We start from the raw sequence: 24,461 nt of genomic DNA, 5'->3' as shown, positions 1-24,461 counted from the left end.
CCCTATCTTAATTGAAAAACTTTTATTTATTTCTTTGCAAAGTGAAATGATCCCAATAAATGAATTTGTTTAAAAGATCTATAATTTGAGGCATTTTTTTATTCTATGTTATAGAAACTAAAAAGTAAAGTAACAGATATTCTAAAAAAGAATATCGAAAAAAAGAAATAATTACTAAAAAGACTTTTTTCTACAGTTTTGGTTGGAATGAAAGACAATTAAACCATTTTGCAAAAAATCAGGTAATAATTCGAAATAAACTACAGAATAAATAAATTATTTTAATTTAATTAATAATTAATTTATTTTTTTCATTATTGACTTTAGTAGATATTTAGTCGATTTTCTGATTCATAGTCTTTTTTAGTCGAATTTGGATGTTTTAAATATATATTTGAAATAACTTAAATGGAAATAAAAGGGAAATTTTTTTTAGTTTCCTACTTCATAGGCTTCGAAAAGTTCTGTTTATTGACCGACTTCTTTCAAAAGAGACAAGAGCCAGTGAATGGTAAACAAAATAATTTAAATTAATTAAATAGAAAAATTTTCTATTCTAGTGTATTATGGAACATATATACCAATATGCATGGATTATACCTTTCCTTCCACTTCTAGTTCCTTTGTTAATAGGATCTGGACTTTTATTTTTTCCGATGGCAACAAAAAATCTTCGACGTATATGGGCTTTTTCGAGTATTTTGTTATTAAGTATAGTTATGCTTTTTTCCATGAAGCTGGCTATTCAACAAATAAATAATGATTCTATTTATCAATATTTATGGTCTTGGACGATTAATAATGATTTTTCTTTAGAATTTGGCTACTTAATAGATCCACTTACTTCTATTATGTCAATGTTAATAACTACTGTTGCAATTCTGGTTCTTATTTATAGTGATAATTATATGTCTCATGATCAAGGATATTTGAGATTTTTTGCGTATATGAGTTTTTTCAATACTTCTATGCTGGGATTAGTTACTAGTTCGAATTTAATCCAAATTTATATTTTTTGGGAATTAGTTGGAATGTGCTCATATCTATTAATAGGTTTTTGGTTCACACGCCCTATTGCCGCAAATGCTTGTCAAAAAGCGTTTGTCACTAATCGTGTAGGAGATTTTGGCTTATTATTAGGAATTTTAGGTTTTTATTGGATAACAGGCAGTTTCGAGTTTCGAGATTTGTTTGAAATATTTAAAAATTTAATTAATAATAACGAGGTGAATTCCTTATTTTGTATCTTATGTGCTTTCTTGTTATTTGCCGGTGCAGTTGCTAAATCGGCCCAATTTCCCCTTCATGTATGGTTACCTGATGCTATGGAGGGGCCTACTCCTATTTCAGCTCTCATCCATGCTGCTACCATGGTCGCCGCGGGAATTTTTTTAGTTGCTCGACTGCTGCCTCTTTTCCTAATTCTACCTTCCATAATGTATGGAATTTCTTTTATAGGTATAATAACAGTACTACTAGGAGGAACCTTAGCTCTTGCTCAAAAAGACATTAAGATAAGTTTAGCTTATTCTACAATGTCTCAGTTGGGTTATATGATGTTAGCTCTAGGTATGGGTTCTTATCGAGCTGCTTTATTTCATTTGATTACTCATGCTTATTCAAAAGCATTATTGTTTTTAGGATCTGGATCTCTTATTCATTCAATGGAAACTGTTGTTGGATATTCTCCGAATAAAAGTCAGAATATGGCATTTATTACACTTCCTTGGGTGTAATTACCATAATTGGGAGAACACCAATTATACTCAAAGACAACCACCGCATAAACACTACTTAAAAGTTGGTATAGAACACCCAATATTAAGGTCGAAACAAAAAGTTGCCTCTTCATATACATATTAGAATGAATAAGATAATAGTGGGAAAATATGAACAAAATTGTGTATTCGAATAAATATAGTATGTACAGTTGCAAGTTGAAATGATACAATAACTCATATAAGGTTGGGTTAGGTGTTATACGTCATAGCCTTAAAGTTGATAGTGATAATGATTGTAATATTATATGGTCCTCTTAGGATTAAAATTTTCCTTCAGTGTGACCATTAATTTGAAAATTTTCGAGGTAATAGAATATTGATAATATACACGGAATAATTAAAGTTTGTGACGATAAACTCCCTCTATTTCTAGATAAAACTTTATTTTAGGTGGGGCTCGTCAATTATTTTTATAAATTTTAAAGCATCATAACCTTTATTATCCTTTTCACACAGATTGTTCATTGAGTGTTTCCATAAAAGCATATGAGTATAAAATATGAATACACAGATTTATAAGGCATAACTGATACTCCATCCATTTTTAAATACTTGTTATGTTTCTCTATACGTGGAGATTTAGGAGAAGTTGATGAAAGTACTAAAATATGGAGGTAGTGGGGTAGGTGGAAGAATTAAAAAATGTAAAAAGTAAAAGTAGTTAGGAGAATTGGAGAAGAGAAAATATGAAATTAATATAAAAGATTTAGGTTTGGTCCACTAGTTGATAGAATTGAATTAAATATTGTAAAAGCTTTTCAAATAAGGAAATATAGCAAGTATTTTAAAAACGACAGAAAATGAAAAGTGGAGCAAGTATTTGAAAACGAAGGGAGTAACAAGTACAGAGTGGTATTAAATATAGGGAAATTGGGAAAATATTGTGTAAACTGATGATTTAGGGAAAACATATGGACTAAGATAGTTCAATTGTTTTAACGTCTATATCAGTCTTTACCAAAATAAATTATAAAAAAAAGTAATGTCTATCAGTCCACTAACTACACCTATTGACTTTTTTTGTTTTCCCATTCGGATTAGCATATGACAAAATTGTGGAATGTGATATAAATATGACGATAACAAACTGAAGAAAAAGGCTAAACATGATCCATTTAATTCGATCATGGATTTATGGTTAATAGTTTTCGACCTCATTAGTATTACTTAGCGTAGACTGGGGAGTTCCAAAATAAAGTCACATAATTAATTTTTTGTCCACATTGAGTCTTACAATTATATATATATATATATATATATATATATATATATATATATATATATATAGAGGAGGAAGGCTCATGTAAGAACCCTCCTCTATATAAGAACTCAATCTTATATAAGAACCAATCTCAACCATTTATTAGTTTTGATCCAACCATCTAAAACCATCCTTTAGTAATGGCATTTCTGTAATTCTTTTTTTATGTTTTAAATTTTTTTGCCTACTCTTATGTTCTAAATCTAGTCTACCTATTTTCTAATTTTTTTTTTCTATGTTCCAAATTTAGTCTACTTATATACTAAAGCTTTTTTTTTTTTTTTTTTTTTTCTTCTTCCTATGTTCTAAATTTTTCCAACCTATGTTCTAAAGTTTTTTTTCTTCTTCTTATGTTCTAAATATTCTTTTACCTATGTTCTAAATTCTTTTGCCTATGATCTAAATTCAGTCTACTTATGTTCTAAAGTTTTTTTTTCCTAAGTTCTAAATTTTTACTACCTATGTTCTAAAGTTTCTTTTTTTTTTTCTTTTTTTTTGTTTACGTTCTAAATATTCTTTTACCTATATTCTAAATATTCTTTTATCTATGTTCAAAATTTTTTTTTTTCTATGTTCTAAATTTAGTCTACTTATGTTCTAAAGTTTTTTTTCCTGTGTTCTAAATTTTTTCAACCTATGTTCTAAATTTAGTCTACTAATGCTGCAAATTACATCTAATCAATTCACTACACTGTAATTTAGTCTAATGTTCTAAAGTTTTTTTTCTATGTTCTAATTTTTTTTACCTATGTTCTAAAGTTTTTTTTCTATGTTCTAATTTTTTTTTACCTATGTTCTAAAGTTTTTTTTCCCTATGTTTAAAATATTTTTTTACCTATGTTCTGAATTCTTTTGCCTATGTTCTAAATTCAGTCTACTTATGTTCTAAAGTTTTTTTTTCCTATGTTCTAAAGTTTTTATTTTTTTTTATTTATTTTTTTAATGTTCTAATATTCTTTTTACCTATGTTTTAAATTTAGTCTACTTATGTTCTAAAGCTTTTTTTTCCAATATTCTATATTTTTTCAACCTATGCTCTAATTTTTTCCTATGTTCTAAAGTTTTTTTTCTTCCTATGTTCTAAATATTCATTTACCTATGTTCTAAATTCTTTTTGCCTATGTTCTAAATTCAGTCTACTTATGTTCTAAAGTTTTTTTTTCCTATGTTCTAATTTTTTACTACCTATATTTTAATAAAGTTTTTTTTTTTTTTTTTTTTTTTTTTTTTTTTTTTTTTTTTTATGTTCTAAATATTCTTTTACCTATGTTATAAATTTTTTTTTCCTATGTTTTAAATTTAGTCTACTTATGTTCTAAATTCTTTTGCTTATGTTCTAAATTCAGTCTACTTATGTTCTAATGTTTTTTTTTCCTATGTTCTAAATTTTTACTACCTTAGTTTTAAAGTTTTTTTTTTTTTTTTTTTTGTTATTTATAAATATAGTCTATGTAGGATTCGAACCTACATCATCTATGCATTTGCATAGTGCTCTACCATTAGAGCTAATAGTTTTTTGATATAGATCAACGCCCTCCCATAGAAGCAGAGGAAAACAATCACATGTAGAAACTCAAATGCCTCCATTATTACTACAACAACCACCATAGCTCATAAATTACCCAACACATGCTTACAAATTACCCAACACAACTACTACTAGGAAGTATTATCAAATAAATTACAATCAGTCTGACAGAGGAAAATATAGAGTTGGATGTTCATCCATTGATTCCGTTCTGAAAATTGCATAATTAGTTGCAAAACCAAACCAAACCAACATAATGAAATATGGGTATTCTAGTAATATTAGCTTATTCATATAAACTAATATAAAAATGAGTAGACATCATATATAAACACGAGTACACCACATAATGAAATATGGGTAGTCGGAAACTGAGAAATTAGTAATCTAAAACCAAAAATTGTACAATTATATACAATTATACACACAAAAAAAGGCTATACATACATCAGTCATTAAAAATGAGATAAGGGACCTTTAGTATGATAGAAGAATCCTCACCATCTGTCCTCCATCTTTTAAATAGCTTTGGACATTGTGGAACCTTAAGCTGTTTTAAAGACCCCATGCCACCTACAGAATTGGGAAATGGTTTGAGCAGTGGGCAACATTAAATCTAAAGCCTTTGTAAAGCAGATAGGTCACAAAGTGACTCAGGAAGTGTTATTAAGTCTGGACAGTTTCTAATTGAAAGGCAGTGTAGGTGGGTGAGTTTCCTAATCCACTCCGGGAGGGTTTTCACTTCATAAAATGAATTTAGTCCCCTTCGTATTTAGCATTTAGCAGCACAGACTACAGAAAAAATGAGCATTTGGAACCTTTTTCACACAGACAAATTAGCAAACACGTAGCAGGCATAAACAAATGACAACAAACAACTCATAAAACACAAATCTTTCAACAACCCATTACATTTTTAAGTATTCTGAATTCAAGTAACACATTATAGCTTAAATTTGTCAAATCAATTGGATTAAAAAGCTTCAATTATGGTATAATTAACAAGTTTAGAGAAAGAAATAATACCTGGTATAAAATCAGAAATCAGAGCAAAATTTTGAAGTTGAGAGAAAGAGTAAGGGGACTTGGGTTGGAGTTTGGGTGATTTGAGTAGGGAAATCACATAAATTTCAAAGGTTTTAAGCTTAATTATCTGTAAAAATCGAGTATCTAAGAATATTGCAGGATATTCCTCATATCTTATTTCTTTTCTGGTAAATAACGAGCATTTGGAACCTTTTTCACTTCATAACAACATCCTACGTAATTCCACAATTTCAACCACAAATGTTTACCATTTAGCAGCACAAACTACATAAAAAACGAGCATTTGGAACCTTCATAATATGAATTCAGTCCCCTTCGCCATATGTAGCCCCTAGAAAACAGCCTTGGCTTCCCCCACCCCCGATTACCACTTTTCTAAGCTCTGAAACGCAGCACACAAAAGGATCTCCCCTGAACTTCCTCTACATGCCGCACCCAGCCAGAACATCTTTAGAACATACGACACCTAAATTTAGAACATACGACACTTAAATTTAGAACATGATCATGAATAATCGAACATGTAATTTAGAACATTAATACGAAGTATAATAATGCTAATCAATTAACCTAAGTATACCTATGTTCTAAAGTTTTTTTTTTTTCTTATGTTCTAAATATTCTTTTACCTATGTTCTAAATTTGTTTTTTCCTATGTTCTAAATTTAGTCTACTTATGTTCTAAAGTTTTTTTTTTCCTATGTTCAAAATTTAGTCTACTTATTTTCTGCTCATATAACTTAGTGCTAATTTAATTTGTTTTATTGGATTTTTTTTTTAAAAAAAAACATTTGAAGTTTTTTTTAGTTATTTATAAAGATAACCTATGAAGGAATTGAACCTACATCCTCTATGCATTTGCATAATGCTCTTCCAATTGAGCTAATAGGTTTTATCATATGTTCTAAATATTATTTGCATATGTTCTAAAATTTATTGCTTAAGCTCTAAATTTTTCAATCTAAGCTCTAAATATATGTATGTTCTAAACTATTTTCCTATGTTCTACATTTTATTGTTTATGTTCTAAAGTTTTCTGTCCATGTTCTAAATATATATCTTATATTCAAATTTTTTTGTCTATGTTCTAAATTTATTTCGTATGTTCTAAATTTTTTTCATATGCTCTAAATTTTTTCTGTATGCTCTAAATTTTATCCTATGTTCAAAAATTTTTCTACCTATTTTCTATTTTTTTTTCCGTACGTTCTAAATTTTTTCTATCTATGTTCTAAACTTTATCATATGTTCTAAATTTTTACCTTATGTTCTAATTTTTTTCACCGTATGTTCTAAATTTTTAGTATATGTTCTAAACTTATTTTCTATGCTCTTTTTTTTTCCCAATATTCTAAATTTCCAATTTTTTTTCCTATGATCTTTTTTTTTTCCCCAATGTTCTATATTCCTATGTTCTAAATTTTTACTATGTTGCAAATCATTTTCTTATGTTCCAAATTTTTCCTATGTTCTAAAGTTGTTCGTATATTCTACACCTATGTTCTAAAGTTTTTTCTACCTATGTTCTAAAGTTTTTTTTTTTCCTATGTTCTAAATATTCTTTTACCTATGTTCTAAATTGTTTTGCCTATATTCTAAATTTAGTCTACTTATGTTCTAAAGTTGTTTTTCTTTTCTATGTTCTAAATTTTTACTAACTATGTTCTAAAGTTTTATTAGTAACAATGTCAATAATTTGTGCAAAATTTGGGATAGTAGAATGTAACGAGTAAGTAACGGCACTCAATGTAGGAATTAGGTGTATTTGAATCAAAGGTTAGCCGTGAATTAACCTTTCCCTAATATGAGACAATGCTCCAATCGTGTCATTACCGTTACATAATCTAGGTTTAGTTAAGCATAATTAAACATGCCGCTCCTGAATGAGCATAATCCCTGCAACACACAACTGAAAGTTTAATTGACAGTTCATTGTGTTTACTGACCCAAGACGGGAAGTCATCACCTTAACCATTTGAATTCCAATAAGAGGCTCAGACTTTCGAATGCACCAGCTTATTGTCCTACCAAAACAAGACAGTTGAATGCGAAGAATATCGACAACACAAAAATGAAGGCTAAAGCAGTCCCATAATATAGAATGAACTATACTCTTTATTATTGCCAGAAATGGGGAACAAAAGAAAAGGCCAAAGATAAAATAACAAATAGAAACCAAAACACCAACGCCTAGAAACTGCCAAAAAAAACCCGAACAAAAACAGGAAACAGCAATAACAGCAAGCAGAAACAGCAGCAGCAAGTGGAACCAGCAGCACCAACCTACAACAGCAGCAGCAACCAGAAACAGACCTCAGCAGACCAGCTGCACCACCAAACGGACAACAGCAACAACCCGAGCCCAGAAGGCCAGCTGCAGCACCAGACAGCAACACAGCACAAAGAAACAGCAGCTAGCAGGAGACTAGGCTGCTAACACCAAGAACAACACCAGCAGCACCAGGAAACAGCTAGCAACACACAGCAAGGCAGGCATCACAGCCTGAACCAGCACCACAAACAGCAGCCTGAAACAGAGAAAGCCAGCCTGCACACCAAGCAACAGCTGCACATAACAGCACAAAGCAGGAAAGCTGGAGCAGGACACAGATAGGAGCAAGAAACAGAAAAGAGCAAACCCAGCTAGGCAACAACAGTCAACACCAAATCATTATAGTTCACAAAAGAGAAGAGGACCAGTCTAGACCAGAATGGAAGAGCACCACATGTAGCTTCAAAACTTCCCATAAAACAAAATGGAGAATAACCAGAAGTGTTGAACGAATAATGCTGGTTACTTCATATATTTCCACAATGATCAACACCATGTTCTAAAAGAGTTTAGAACATGCTTAAAAAGAGTTTAGAACATGCTAAGCTATGTCAGTTGCTTGCGTATCTTAAAAGTGTATTTTAGATCATAACATTGACATTCTATAAACATATCGACAGGAACAACGTGGAAAGATCAACACCATGTTCTAAATTATTTCAACCTATGTTCTAATTTTTTTCTATGTTCCAAATTTTTTCTACCTATGTTCTAAAGTTTATTTTCAGCCCTGCAATCACAAGTTCACAACCAACAACCCCTAACCAATTAGCTGCTGTTGCATAAATCAACCACCACACCACAACCCCTACAAGCAGGGGCAATCGCACCAACATCACCAATTTCGAAATCAAAATTCGAAAAAATCAGCAAAAATTGAACCCTAAATTCGAACTATAGATCCGCAAAAATAAGAAAAAATAGAACATAGAGAATAAGCCAGATTTGTTTTTAGACATGACGAATTGATGCAAGCAGAACAAGTAATGCCAAGTTGTTCAAGCTATGCTTGCTCATTAATCGAGTTTAAAAGTTTTGTTTAGCCTGAATTGTTTACTTAACAAACAATTTTTAACAGAACTTATTCTTATTCTTGAGTGTATCGGGGTAGGCATTATACACAAGTAGTTGTTACACCATAATTTGGATGACTACTGCTATGAACTGAACTAATGACCAACAAAAAAAGGAAAAAAATAAATGCTTTTCAATTTTAATAACACGAGTTTAATTACCCAAAACCTGATATATTTAATCAATGAATCAAAATTGATACAGAACATTACAGCAATGATTCAATGAATATAAGCAGGGAAAAATGGCTGCAAAGCCACTAATATAATCATTGTGCTATACAAGCGGTTTGTTGTGTGTTGAATCCTAAATCCTAAATTCGAATACCCTAAATTAGAATCCTAAATCCGCAAAAAAAGAACCCTAAATTCGAACGCGAAATTTGAAAAAATCGAACTCAAAAAAATCAAACTCCATGCGAAATTCATTAAAATCAAAACAGAAAAACGCAAATATCAAATCACAAAATCGCAAAATCAAATCAAAAAATCGGAAACATAAAATCGCAAAAATCAAATCAAAAAATCGCAAAATCTATGAACATCATGCTAAGTTCATGGAAATTTGAACAAAATCGAAAAAAAAAACAAACCTGAGTCGAAAATCCTTCAATTTGCAATTTCTATGGAGATTTTTGGGGTTTGCAGAGAGAGAATGTGATGAACACGAAGAGAGAGAAAGTTAGAGGAGAGAGAAAATTTTGATCGGTTGGTAGAGGGTATAAGGAAAAATACGTGTTTTAATCTTAACCGTCTAAATTACCTTAATCCTACGGCTGAGATTGGTTCTTATATAACTAGGGTTCTTATATAAGGAGGGGTTCTTACCGGATCCCTCCCCTATATATATATATATATATATATATATATATATATATATATATATATATATATATATATATATATAATTATGTGAATATAAAAGTAACAAGTTAATACGAGCAATGTAAAATGATAGTTGATATGATTATAAATTGTGACAACTCCAATACTCCTTCGACCATCCTATCATGGATGTACATATTAACCAAGCATGCATGCAATGTTCCACCTTTCTTAGTTCTTTTGAATATTATTAATTCACAATAGGATAAACAATATGTGAGTAAGACAATAATGATATATATACTATCTTTGATTTTTTTTTTTAGTTGCAACTTTTTTAGATATAAAATATTCTAAAGTTGCAATTAAAAAAAAAAAATCGAAGGTAGTATAATTTTTATACAATTTTGGCTCTATCATTTGTGATTTAAGAGAAACATTTTTGATAGGGAAGAAAATATACAGTATTCTACAAATCCCTTACTCTACCGAGGATAAACTTCTGTTATGTTATCACTATTAGAAAGAAATTCACCAGAAGATGATACACCCATATTTTGGTGTAAGCCAAATGTAATGTTGGTTGATGGACCAATCAAAGGCGGTTCCGGATCCGAGCTACTTGGTGGCCATTGAGTGCCGACACTATCGTTGCCATTGTTAGCCTCTTGTTTGAATCTTCTTGTATACAAAGCAAGCTAATATGGATGCATCGTTCCATTTCGTGGCCCGGAAATTTTCCTTGAAGTCTAGGATCTACCAAGTCCATTGTTGAGTTGCTCTTCCATAAATTCCATGCCTAAAATCAAACATAATAATTTGAAGTTTAGATTGAAAATATATGTCCATTATATATAATAAGGCAAAATACGCGAAGTTGAGTAGTGAACTTACTCGTAGAGGTAGACTTTCTTCATGATAAGGGAAGGCAACTGAGCTACACATATGACCACTTATTATCTCCAGAGCTATTATTCCGAAGCTATAGGCGTCTGACATGACCGAGAAACGCCCCGTTAATGCATACTCCGGAGCCATGTATCCACTGTAGTCATAGAATGTAACAAAGTTTGATGGTTTGAAATAAAACTTGTACCATCAATTAAGAAATTCATCATGTAATAATATACTTACTATGTTCCAGCGATTTTACTCGTGTCAGCGTGAATTTGATCCCTTCCAACAAGTCTTGCTAATCCAAAATCTGTAATCTTTGGGTTCATAGTTTCATCTAAAAGAATATTGCTAGATTTTAGATCTCGATGAATAATCTTTAGCCTCGAATCTTCATGGAGGTATAATAGTCCCCTGGCCGTCCCAAGTAAGATCTTGTACCGGGTTTCCCAATCTAGTGATACACTATTTTGGCCTACAATTGATATAGAACATGTTATGAAAATATGAAATACAAGATTTTTAATATACAAATTAGCTGTCTAGGATAAAAAAAAAAAGAGTTGATAGTTTAACTCATGAGATAATTATACCAGATAAGACCTTGTCGAGACTTGCATTAGGCAGTAATTCATAGATAAGTAACTTCTCTTCTCCATGTAAGCTAAATCCTAATAGTTTAGCCAGATTATTATGCTGAAGCTTTGCTGCTACAAGAATCTCTGTCTTGAACTCTGATATGCCTTGCCCGGAATATATTGACAACCTTTTTACTGCTATTTCTTGCTCATCTTGAAGTTTTCCCTACCAAGGCGGCGATATTAAACATGGTTAAAAGAAACATGGTTCACTCTTAATGAAAGATATAAATATAAAAAATATGATTGAACCAAAAATAAAGGTTTGCTTATGAATAATCATATACGAAGTATGTTGATGGTTAAAGTTATAGGTTAGCAAACACGTACACCCAAAAAACGGAAATGTAAAGTTGTACCTTATAAACCACACCAAATCCGCCTTGTCCAAGTTTATTACTTGGGGAAAAGTTATTTGTCGCGGCTTTAATCACCTTGAACTCAAATTGTAATGACTCTAGTCCAGCAATATCTTCCATATCTGTAATAATAAGTAGAAAGACATACATGGTATAATAAGCTTAAAATTTGGTTCAAAATATAAAATTGTTTAGTAATGGTGGTAATTTAACTTAAGATTATACTCTTACACATAATAAATCTGGAAGTTGAATTAAATTACCTGAAGATGGTTTTGAGTGCTTACGACGATAGATACAAAACCAAGCACCGGAGAAAAGCAAGATTGCTACAACTATTGGTACACAAATTGCTTCGACAATATGTGAAGATCTTTTCTTCCTTCCTGTATAGTCGAATTATATGAAATTTCAATTTGGTGAAGCAAAATCAAACATATTAAATTAGATCGAGCGAGTATACTTGTTATGATACTATTGTACATGTTATCTCTATACTATGTTGTACTCTTACATAAATTTAATCAACTTTTACCGGTTGGAGCCTTAATCTTTGTGTTTGGTGGGTGTGTCGCCGAGGATGAGTTGAAAAAACGGGTAAGTTATTGCTGAAGAGTTATATAAGGGAGCCGTGTGATACCAAACAATACAACTAGGCAACAAGACGCGAGCACTGGTGCTTATATTTGCGAGCCTCCCAATAGCAATCGTTAGGCAGAGATGACAATCCTTGGTAGTAATTTCAGGCACACACTGTGCCATCTCATACAAGCTCCCAAATCCTGTTATATTAACCACTCTCATTTTAAACTTCGTCTTTGGAGACGAGTTATCAACTGTCGATAGAGCCAAATCATACATGCTTCTCCGCATATATTTCTCGAAGTGGACTACTTTATCTCTAGTATTGTTTTGCGGCGTTGATATTGCTATCCAGGGCGATACATCCATTCTGCCAAAAAAAGAGTACTTGGAATAACGGATCATACAATTTTCGTACCAAATAATAGCCTCCGTTTGGTAGGGGCACGCCTTGAGGATCCGTCCTTGGCTTGATTGATACAAGCATTACAACCTCGAGCAGTTTGGTCAAACCGACAAATGTATATAGCATAAACTCGATTGGGGGTTTGGCCTAGTAAAGAGTTATAATAAGCCGCGCTTGAGGCATGGGAAGCAAAATTTCCTAGCAAATTATATAGGTTGTACAGGTACAAAGATGAGGCTCGATTACTATCAAGTGACGAATTTGCACTGCCTGTGCAATTGTAGCCAATATAGAGCGCATTGTGTGTTGTAGCAATAACAATTGGAAAGGGTAGGATGGTAAACAATAATATATACAGTCTCGACATTTTTTATGTGTACTACAAAATGTGGCTATGAATATTAAAAATTGCAAGTGTAAAAAAATGAAGACGACACCAAATCTTAGCTTACATTGTTGTCGTCTTCATTATTCTTAGTAGTCTCGTTGTCAATTCAAAAGAAATCTTGTGATAAATATAAGCGACGCATCACTCGCTAACCTCCTCGTTGTTGTATTCGATCGATTAACTTTGCCGCCTTGAGATGGCCGATCTCTAGAACCTACGTACACCGTACATCTTTCGTTTGGATAGTTTCTAAGGATAAATAAGAAAACAAGCATTTAATGCCGATCTTGACCGCTTCGATGCTCATAACTAATATACATCCAAATATATAAAAAAAAGTATCTAATAAAGTAATAAATATTAAAACCTTTGACGTAGTCTGCATGTGATTTTGGACTGATTTCTGTTTTATTATGTGCTTTATTTTGAGGATTTAAGAGATTCTTGTTTTGGGTGACAATCATTGTCAAGAATCAATATGTTTATCTTAAATAATCCTTTGAAATATAGTGCTAGAAAATGGTTGGAAAGAATGAAAATAAATATAGGGTAATACTATATGTAGCCCTAAGGGTTATGAATAATTATTTAATAACTTTCCTTATTTGGTTGGAAAAATGCATGACAAAATTACGCGCAAATCAGTATAATACATATTATATTTTCATTTGTTTTCCATTATTAGCTTCTTATATATAGCCCCTACATAACATGTCCATAAATCAATGGGTCAAATATGTTGCCGCTTGGATTTGATTTCCAATTCTTTACTGTTGTCAACTCCAAGTCTCCAAACAACTTTGTTTGAAAAAACAAAAATAATAAAATAAATAAATAAATATCCTTTAATCTCTAAAAGAAAAGCCTCATTTTTCTGCACAAATGGTTTAATTTACAGATTTTTAAATACTTAAATTAATTAAAATTGATTTTCCTTATTTTAGAAATTCATTTTACATTTTTTGGAAAAAATTTATTTTGATTTTTGATTTTTTTATCTAATTAATTAATGAAAATTAGTTTTTGTTATTAATATATTTAAAATTATAAAATTAAATAATTTTTTCAGGAATTAATTGAATTAATTTTAATAAATATTAACATTTGAAGTTAATTCCAAAATAAATAAATAAAAGTTAACTGTTCATTTTCAAAAATTATGGTAGAGGTTCTGGAGGGTAATTAACTAATTAGTAATCCTATAAAAAAATAATTACCTATATATAAAGCGAAAAGGGTTTTGGCTGATAAATTTTACTTTCCCAAAATACCGCAACCTTCTCATGTTTTTTCTTTAATAAAAAAAAAAAAAAAAAAAAAACAAAAAAAAACTTATAAAAAAAACATATCCTTTAAAGAAAATCTACCATCTTAGATAAAAATAAATAAATAAATAAAATCCATATTTTCTATTTTAATTATATTTTTTGAGGGAAGTCAAAATATATTATTTATCCTACATGACATCATCAACATATTTTTAAAAAAAATATATATTATCAAGAATTTTCAAACCCACTAATAATATCTATCCACTAATTTTTTTTAATTAGAATGAAGGAGATAATATCGTAGAACAAAACAAAGAATTGAGCTTGATAGATTATTTATATTGCGGACGCACATATTGTGTGCTTCTCTGAGCTTGTTTATATAAGTGAAGTGGATTTCCTTCCTAAATTCAAAATTATCTAAAGGACTTTCTTCATTTTTTTTAAGTATAAGTTATTAAGAAACACTTTTTTTTTTTTTTGAGTAAAGTATAAGATACACTTCCTAAATTCATAATTACTCGATATAAAATAAATAAATAAATAAATAAATGTAGTACTCGATATATAATGTTTTATCATTTCCTTTTATAAAAGTTTTCGCCATCAATCCCTTAGTTAGCCTCCTACATCATCCTTCATTTGAAGTCTTTTACAACCACTTTATTTCCTTTGAACAACACCCAAGTTAAACAAAAATATGTATGACCACCACTATAAACAAAACAATCAAAACTTATCAATAATAAATCAATCATAACCAAATAATTCATAATAAAAATTTAACCAATAATTACCAGCCGGAGTGTTTGCTCTTACCCAAATTAGTTGTGGGTTGACGTGTCGCCGAGGTTGAGTTGAAGAACGGATATGTTATTGCTGAAGAGTTGTAGAAGGGAGTTGTTTGATACCATACAACTAACACAACTAGGCAACAAGGCACGCGCACTCACGCTTACTGCAACCCTCTCAATCGCGGTCATTAAGCAAACGTGGCAATCCTTTGCGGTTAAATCTGGTACACATTGTGACATTTCGTACAATTTCCCAAATCCTGTTATATTAGCCACTCTCATTTGAAACTTTCCTCTAGGAGACGAGTCATTAGCTGTCAAAATCGCTAAATCGTTCATGCTCTTTCGCAGACTCACTGTGAAATGAGCTACTTGTTCTTGATTGTTACTAATGTTCCGGCGTTCACTTATTGGTAACCAAGGATTAATATTAATGCAATGGGACCAATGAGTTGTTTGGTTTGGGTTTAATTATGAAGTCTTGTATTGTTGTACATGGGCTCTTTCACAATCAAAGAATCTTTCTTTCTTTATTTATTTATTTATTTATTTATTTTTGTGTGATTAGTATTTAAAATACAATTAATAACTCTTGTATAAGGCGTATTTACTCTAGTTTTATTGTAAGACGGTCCATGTAAGGATAACTTTAACAACTCATTGGTCCCATTGCATTAAGTCTAGGATCTACCAAGTCGAATGTTGAGTTGCTCTTCCATAAACTCCATGCCTAAAATTTACATCATAGTAGATGGAAAAATAGAGAGTATAATACAAGGCAAAATACGCGAAGTTGAGTAGTGAACTTAACATTTGCTCTATTTTACAATAACCTTAACATTTGCTCTATACAGTTTCAATATATGTTTTAACCATTAATACCTTTAATTATATACTCCATACTACAACACCGTAAAAAGCGATGACAGTTTAAATTTACGTACATGTGTATACAATTTTAGTAGTAGTAACACAAAACAATAACTCACACTGCCACGCTTTTGTTCAATTAGAATTCAAGGAATGTTCAGAAATTTTTTTGATCATAAACACAACTCAAGATATCATACAACAGATAGTGAGAGAGCCAAATCAAATTATATCACATGTACTACAGCATTCATCAAAGTATGATACCTTTTGTGTCTTCAAACTAAAGTATTCAAATGGTGCAACCCCCATGTCTATCTCGGGTATAAATCCCGCTCGACTTCTGCATCCCAGGTTACAGACTTGGACATGGATTGATCAGCCGCAGTTGAATCAGTTTGCTGTCCATCATTAAACTGATGGGGAGAGATTATAGGTGTTGAGGGTAATGGTAGGGTGACAGAACCATTAAGCATTAAAACTACTGCTGCCATTGTAGGTCGTCGTACCGCACTTCCTTGAACACATAACAACCCAATTTGGATGCACTTCAATACTTCATTTCTTGTATAATTGTCATGCAATAATGTTGAATCTAATAGTTCCAAAGATCGCCCTGCATTCCACAGTCTCCATGCCTTCGAAAGAAAGAGTAGAAAAACACATGTTAACCATACTTTATAGATGATACAGAATTAAGGACTAGAAATTAAGAGTTTCATGCGAGTGAGCTAGACATACAAGAACTGGAATATCTTCCATGTGTGAAGACTGGTAATGTAATCTGTTCTTCAGACCGCTGATGAGCTCTAGAATTATGATGCCGAAACTATAAACATCAGATTTATCAGAATACTCCCCTGTTAACATGTACTCTGGTGCCATGTATCCACTGCATGCACCACAACAGTATAAGATGTTTACATATAAGATAATTTAGAAATAAATATCATGGCAAATGCGAAGTTGAGCAATTAATAACAAAGATTTTAGGCAAGTTTTGAATGAAGCAAGAGGGCAATAAAAGCATACTGTGTTCCGACAATTTGGCTGGTATTTCCAAACTTTTGTTCCCTTCCAAAAAGCTTTGCCATGCCAAAATCACCTATTTTGGGATTCATGTCCTTATCTAATAAAATGTTGTTGGGTTTAAGATCACGATGTATAATTGTAAGGCGGGAGTCTTCATGAAGATACTGAAGTCCTCTTGCTACCCCCATTATGATTTTGTACCGTGTTTCCCAATCTAGTGTTCCTCGTTTTCTTGGATCTATAGTCACATGAATACACACAAACACAATGCAAATAAGTCATTTGGAGTATCTATGTCATGATTATCATTTTCACCGGACTCATGGCTACAAATCTAAGCAAGTGAAGAGTAATATCTACAAGAATAATCATGTTTATTTTCAAAATATTTAGTGAACATTTAGATGTTTTAATACTTCATGTAGCTTAATTAAGAAACCACACTTATCAATATCTAGCTTCTTTCATTTTGTGATATGTAAATCTTGCCTAAATGTTGTACTTTGTGTTTTTTGTTAATCAAATAGTTTTCAATCATCTATATACAGTATATAGTGCTCTGTCAAACAAACAAATACAAAAGAATTGACTTTTTAAAACAAAATAATACTCCATATTTCGTTGTTGACCAAATCATGTACTTCGAATATTTCCTTTGAAATTTTCTATTACAGCTTTCCATCAACTGTAATATGGGAAGTTTAAGAATGAACTTATATTTTAAAATTGACTATTTGTTTTTTACAAAAAATGAAAATTGGGCTACACAATTTGAGAATTGAACAATATTTTTGTTTAATGGTTTTAAATTACATAATCCATATTATGAAGTACGGAGTAGTATTTTATTCTTCTTCAAAAACTTACTAAAAAAATGTCAGCTTAATTACTTTCTTTAACAATTATTCATAAAATAATAATAACAATAAATAAATAAATAAATAAAACTACTTCCTGCAACAGAGATATACGAAGTATATATGCTGTAGACTTTTATCTATTGCTTTTTTAGAAGAGAAAAGTCAAAACAATAAGGAGTTTAAAGAGAGTACCAAATAAGAACCGATCAACACTTGAATTAGGCAAGAACTCATAAACAAGTAGTTTTTCATCTCCTTGAGAACAGAATCCCAACAGCTTGACGAGATTCCTGTGCTGAAGCTTGGCCACAAGACGAGCCTCGGTCATGAACTCCTTAGCACCTTGTCCCGAGTTGCCAGAGAGCCTCTTTATAGCTAATACTTGTCCACTATTCAGGGTCCCCTATCAATTTCCACAAAGAATACTAAAGATAATATATAGTCTAGGAGTACAATTTAGATCAATGGTATTATACAAAGGATGTATTACCATATAAACAGCACCAAAGCCGCCTTCTCCTAGCTTGTTATCACTTGAGAAGTTACTTGTTGCATCCTTCAAAGTAGCAAAATCATATTGCACAAACTCTGTATCACCCAGACTATCACCTTCTTCGCCTCTAACTGTATTGGGAATAACAATAAAATAAAAATTAAAAAAGATTGATCCAGATTTTTTGTATTAGCTATTAAAATAATTTAAATCTGAGTTAGGACTATTCCAATATCACCCAGACTATCACCTTCATCACCAATCGGTTTTAGGATAAATGTTGCTCGTGTAAAATGTTAGATTGGTCGCAATGTCTACTTTAATTATTTACTTCTTATAATTAAATTTTCGATATTGATCATAAAAAGATGTGTCTCCTAAATGTCCAAACTCAAGTAATGCATATAATAACTGTACTCCATATAAATATATATAGTTAGTAAAATATATGAAAAGTCAACGAGCAATTTTTTACTAATAAAAGTACCCCAGTGTATTTTAGATGTTGAAATTCAGCTAATTTATTTTTTAGAAAAAAATTCAAGGGAGAGTTTATTTCAAAAAAAAAAAAAGTATGACGAGTCTTGCCTTAAAAGTCAAATGGAGCATATTGGATGAGGTTCTAGGGAGAATATGTTAAATGGGTTACCATTATCTAGTTGTTGAGGTGGTGGAGCTTGTGTAAGAGTTGGCGTAGATTCTTTTCTTCTCATACTTGGCCGCATACACAACCATAGACCAACAAGAAGCAGCAAAAATCCAACGGATGCCCCAACAGCTATCGCGACAATTATTGGCCGCTTCAATCCAGTGGTTGCTTCAGGAGGTTCATTAGAGGTTTCTCCTTTTACCAAAATTTATAAAATAGAAAAAATGATCATAAGAACATAATAACAATGTCAACTCCATTTAAAAACAAAATAGATCGAATAAGGACTAACCTGTAGTCACATTTGATGGTGGAGGAGCTGGTAATTCATGGTTTATGTCAAAATAGAATTTTTCTGTGGTATCATATCTCAAGTGGCAGCTTGGCTTGAAGATAAACACCCTCGCACTTGCATTACAACAGCCTGCCATGTCGCTTAAAGCACTTGTCAAGCAGCTGTTACACCCAAAGTCATCTATATCAGGGGTGCATTGAACGAGGCAGTAAACTCGTTCAAAAGTTGCCCATTTGGCATCTCCGGTAGCAAAACGTCCGGATGATGTACCGATTACTGCTTGTCTTATTAAGCTGTTAAATTCTCTTGCAAGCACTGGAGCAAATGCACCATAGTTTGAAACATTGAATTTAAAGCTCCAAAGGTAAGCCGCTGGATATGTTTCATATGAGGAGAAAATAGACCTGTTTGCATATCTCAACATACATTCATAATACCAAACCGTTGCCTCTACCATCAAAGGGCAGACTTCCACTATCTTTTGGGTTGCTGCTTGGATGCATTCACTGCAGATATTGAAGCTAACATCCTCACGACATTGGTACAAGCCGTAAACTTTGTTGGGGATACTGCCAACAGTTGAATCATAGAACTTCTGGGAGGAGGTATGAGATGAGAGATCGGTGAAAAGACGATTGAGATTTTGTTGGTAGAAGCTGCCATCGGTATAATTACCTTTTGCAGGTGCACAGCCAGTAATGTTAACGTAGGTTACCTCGGCGTCACCTCCATAGAGTAGGCCAAAGCAAATCAATATTAGTAAGGTGAAAGTAAACATAAACCTTCCCATGAAGACGAAGAAAAAGGGCTAGACAGCCTAAAATCTACAGTAGGAAAGTGATCAATAACATAAAGGCTAGCTTGCAAAGACCAAACAATTAGTACTTTATTCATTTACTAACATAATACGTATTTTAACATATATAGCCTGCAAGATAGTACCAATGGTTAATGTAGAACAGTTCAACCTTATATTAGTTTCAATTTGAATAGAACTCATAGAAGTACATTTGTAATACTATTAATTTACAAAAATAGAGTATTTCAAAAAATTTAACATCAACTTGACTAAAATTTTATAATGTATAAGAAAGCCTAATAAACACCCACTAATTATCTAGTCTTCCAAAGAATAATCTGAACTGAGGGAATAATAATGTGACGGTCATCACATTAAGCCACATCTAGAGAAGATCATGCAGTTACATGTATAGTTTAATATCTCTGACTAGGTGCTATGAAGAAACACTCGCCTTTTGATTTAGTCTACTAAAATATTTTTATATGCTATAGAACAAGCCTGGCCTTGATGTTAAATTGTAATAGTATCTATGTCTGCAAGTTGAGACACTTCTTTTGTTTACTCTTGGTCCTTAGATGATCATTATATGATTCTTCAACAGCCATTTGAGAGAAATTGGACAGATACACAACCTTACAACACAAAAGTACTTCCGTAGTTGAAAAATAATAGCTTCATTTGTTATGTGTTTTCTTGAATGTAATCAAGATGTAGCTGATGTTGATTTATTTTCTGTTGTTTGTATGTTCTGAGTTACAGTACATTAAAGAGTACAGGACAACGGGTTTAAATTTCCTTAAAAGCGACTGTTCTGAGCTAGAATAATTAATCAAGTGATTTATTGACTAGGTGCTAAACTTTTATTAGAAATTTTCAATTCCCTCTAATAATGATTGGCATTGGACATTTTCTTGTGCTTTTATTGTCTTGAGAAAACTAATATCTATTATACATGTATAAAATATAAATTAAAATTAAAAAAGGTAGAAAGCTCTAACTAGTTGTGAATTGGCTAGCAACTTCATTAGCCTAATTTACACAAAGTTTGGAAAGAGAGAAATGAAAGGAAAGGAAGAGAAGAGAAAAGGAAGGATGCATCATCTTTTGTTTGGATATCCAATGCAAGAAGGGAAGGGGAAGGAATTGGAAGAATTCATTTTCCTTCCCCTATTGAAAAAGAAGAACAAGGTTACATTCTATTCACTTGAACTTATTTAAACTTACAGTGTGTTTGGATAAAGAAAGGGGAAGGAAAAGAAGGGGAGGCAAGAGAAGAGGAGAGGGAAAAATGGTATGTTTTCCTTCCAAATTTCTTTGGAGGGATCAATTTCCCACAATTTAATTCCTCCTTTTTTTTCTCCCCTCCAATTCCCTTCCTTCTTCATTTGTTATCCAAATGAAAGATACTCTATCTCTCTATTTCGCTTCCCTTCCTTTTTCTTCATTTCTTTCAATCCAAACACACCGTTATGTGAACTTATCTAACCTCTAATTGAGAACCTATTTTAGTTGCAAATTGAACTTATGTAAACCTCATAAGCCTTATCAAAAAATTGAAATAAGTGAAACTAAGGTCGACAAAACAAGGCTTCATACATGAGGGTGGTATGAGAAAGAGGGATAAGGATCAATCAATTAATCAAAGCCTTAATCCCATAAGTGGGGTCGGCCGAAAGACGGATAAGGATATGAGAGCAAAATACTACTTGAAAGAGAATTAAGAAGATTATAAGTTTATTAAAATACAGATGATGACTGACATCATACAAGAGCATAACCTACTGATAAAAACATGCATTACCACCAAGTCCACCAGTCCAAACTCAAAATGCAAAAAACTCAAACAGGATTTCCATCAGTGCTGTCTGAGATTTTGTGCTACTGGTATTTTGTTTACTATTGCAATTTGGAGCCCTTTAATATCTAAGAGCTATTATAATCATCCAAAGTCATGCTTTCCAAAATACCAAAAAAAAAAAATTAAAATAATACGGAGTACTTATCTGATTTTAAATGGTCTTGTAATCATCCGGTGCAGCTGTCACTTAGACTCTCTACCTACACATGTGTGAAACCAAGTATTCTCATCATACAAACCTGGCAAAATAATAGAACATATATTAAAAAGAAGATTTTAGAAAGTCTTATGCAAAGTAGTTTGCTAATAATATAACATGACAGTTTAGAACAGTTGTAGACAGTTCTTGAAGCTGTTGTATGCAGGTCAAACCTATATATTCGGCAGCAGACTGTAGAAAGTTCTTGAAGCTGTTGTATGCAGGTCAAACCTATATATTCGGCAGCAGACTGTAGAAAGTTCTTGAAGCTGTCGTATGCAGGTCAAACTCTGCATAAATTGCAAGTAGTAAATACATGGAGTTGATACCAACTACCAGGTGTTAAATTATACAATTATATGTAGAAAATAAATAAATGATTATGAAGTCATTTCTGAAAGTTTTGCCTAAAAACATCAAATAAGTTGGAAAAGAATAGGAAGACATTGATATATTATGAAACCAGAGAAAAACAGAGGAAATCATAAGGATTATATTTCCACTTGAAAGAAGTCAATCAAACTCAAGACACGGTTCAGAAGAAGACATGTACACCAGAAAGGTTTGGAGCAATAATTAGATGTATGAACTCAATCAATCTCTAGACGACAGAATTATGGACAAAGGAGATAGGAATCCCACAAACAACACTAGAGAGATCCTTCAGTAATTGGGGATACTAACAGCCACAACAACCGTAAAACCACACACTTCAACTGATGCTGCAACTCCACATAAATTTCTAAGTCCATTAAGCAAGAGACACAGATTATCATATAGAAGTACTACTTCATAGGACAACTCGCAAAAGTTTCATCCTTGATATTGCAAAAGCCTTACAAAATTCAAAGTTCCTCTCCACTAATATATATCATGAATTCTATAGACAGCTTGTCACTACTCATCTTAACACCGAGACATATCAGCAAACATACAGTGGTAGCATTGCGGAATCCCACCTCATTCGCCTCAATTACAAGTTTTAAACCAAATTTGCCTCATCTTAGAGCATCAACACTCGTGGTATAATTTTTATACCACAGGTGTAAAAACTCGTCAAAAACAATGCAATTTTTATACCATGAGTGACGATGGTCTTAGAGGTATTTTTAAAATAAATCTCTTCAACCTCCGTATCAAACACGAAACTTCTTTGAAAATTTTCTTCCCACAATAATTTAATATTTCAGCATAATACACCTAAATCAATTCCCTTTGATTTTCTAACCTTCAATTACATTATTCAACTTCTTTATTAGCTAAAAGTCTAAAACCCTTCTTTCAGAAACATCAATAATTTCACAACCACGATCAAACGTAGTCACATAATTATAGCAAACATAATTATTCAACCAAACGGAAGATTAATTTTCCAATAATTTCAAATGACAACTAAGTAAGAAAATTGAAAATTACATTGCAATTAATGTTCAATAATTGTACCCAAAAACCCCGCAAATTCCACCAATGAACAAAAATCTAAAGAATTAACACGTTTAATTGGCGGAGAATCACACTAATTGGAAAAACACAAGAATTTCAACCACGATTATGAATAAAAGAGAATGAATAAACATTTAACATTACCCAAATGAAAATGTGAGGTACTCACATTTCGCCGGAATTAGTCCACCGATCACCGGCGCTACTGTTTGACCAGAAGACATAAGTTGGCCAGAATGTCGGTGCCCGGTGGGGCGGTGGAGTGATAATGGAGTATGTTGTTTTTCACGAGAAGCATTGTATTTTTTTTGACAAGACAAGCAGAAGCATTGTAAATTAGCCGTAAATAAAAAATAAAAAAATTACTCGTACTTTAATTTGTTGAAACGTTAAATGTCGCCCTCAAAATTCCAGTTACCGCCCATATTTATAATAAGATATTACGTTTTTACCCTTGTTATAAAAAATTAAATTTATCTGTAATATTACTTTTATGTCCTTAAAAATTTGATAATAATAACATTAAATACACTCTTGAAAATTGTATAAAATTAGAAATTCGTAATAAAAACACGCGTAAATTAGTATAATTAGTGTTTTATATTTTTATGATTTTCAAGTGTAAATTTAATGTTTATATGTAGCCCTAAGGGCTATGTATAGCATTTATCTATAGTAATTTTTGTAAATGTATTAATGGTAGACGTCCTTCCTCACTTTGTCCATATCTTCGGTTAGATATATGTATATATTTTATATATTAAAGGAAATATACAAGAAG

At 31.7% G+C, this 24,461-nt stretch overlaps 1 protein-coding gene and 1 pseudogene across 6 annotated transcripts; both read right to left on the bottom strand.

Annotated features, from left to right (window-relative positions):
* Nucleotides 1–10,269: 10,269 nt before the first annotated feature.
* Nucleotides 10,270–12,689, bottom strand: LOC110702159 (annotated as a pseudogene).
* A 3,339-nt stretch (nucleotides 12,690–16,028) lies between these two features.
* LOC110702160 (putative receptor-like protein kinase At4g00960) lies at nucleotides 16,029–24,014 on the bottom strand. 6 transcript variants are annotated; one of them, XM_021879837.1, is made up of 9 exons: nucleotides 23,825–24,014; nucleotides 22,411–22,527; nucleotides 19,376–22,277; nucleotides 19,084–19,275; nucleotides 18,432–18,565; nucleotides 18,134–18,344; nucleotides 17,082–17,319; nucleotides 16,791–16,941; nucleotides 16,029–16,687 (listed from the first exon to the last, which is right to left on the bottom strand). In XM_021879837.1, exons 3-9 carry the CDS (start codon nucleotides 20,166–20,168, stop codon nucleotides 16,364–16,366), a joined length of 2,043 nt encoding a protein of 680 aa, XP_021735529.1. In that variant the 5' UTR covers nucleotides 20,169–22,277; nucleotides 22,411–22,527; nucleotides 23,825–24,014; the 3' UTR covers nucleotides 16,029–16,363. The 6 variants fall into 6 exon arrangements, with proteins under 6 accessions (XP_021735529.1, XP_021735525.1, XP_021735527.1 ...); XM_021879833.1 differs by having other exon boundaries at nucleotides 19,084–19,278; nucleotides 23,825–24,011; XM_021879835.1 differs by having other exon boundaries at nucleotides 19,084–19,278; nucleotides 19,376–22,238; nucleotides 23,825–24,011.
* Between the last annotated feature and the right edge of the window lie 447 nt (nucleotides 24,015–24,461).

Source organism: Chenopodium quinoa, unplaced genomic scaffold (genome assembly GCF_001683475.1).
Source record: "Chenopodium quinoa cultivar QQ74 unplaced genomic scaffold, ASM168347v1, whole genome shotgun sequence".
NCBI classification, from domain to species: Eukaryota; Viridiplantae; Streptophyta; class Magnoliopsida; order Caryophyllales; family Amaranthaceae; genus Chenopodium; species Chenopodium quinoa.
This window is presented reverse-complemented; position numbering and strand designations above follow the sequence as displayed.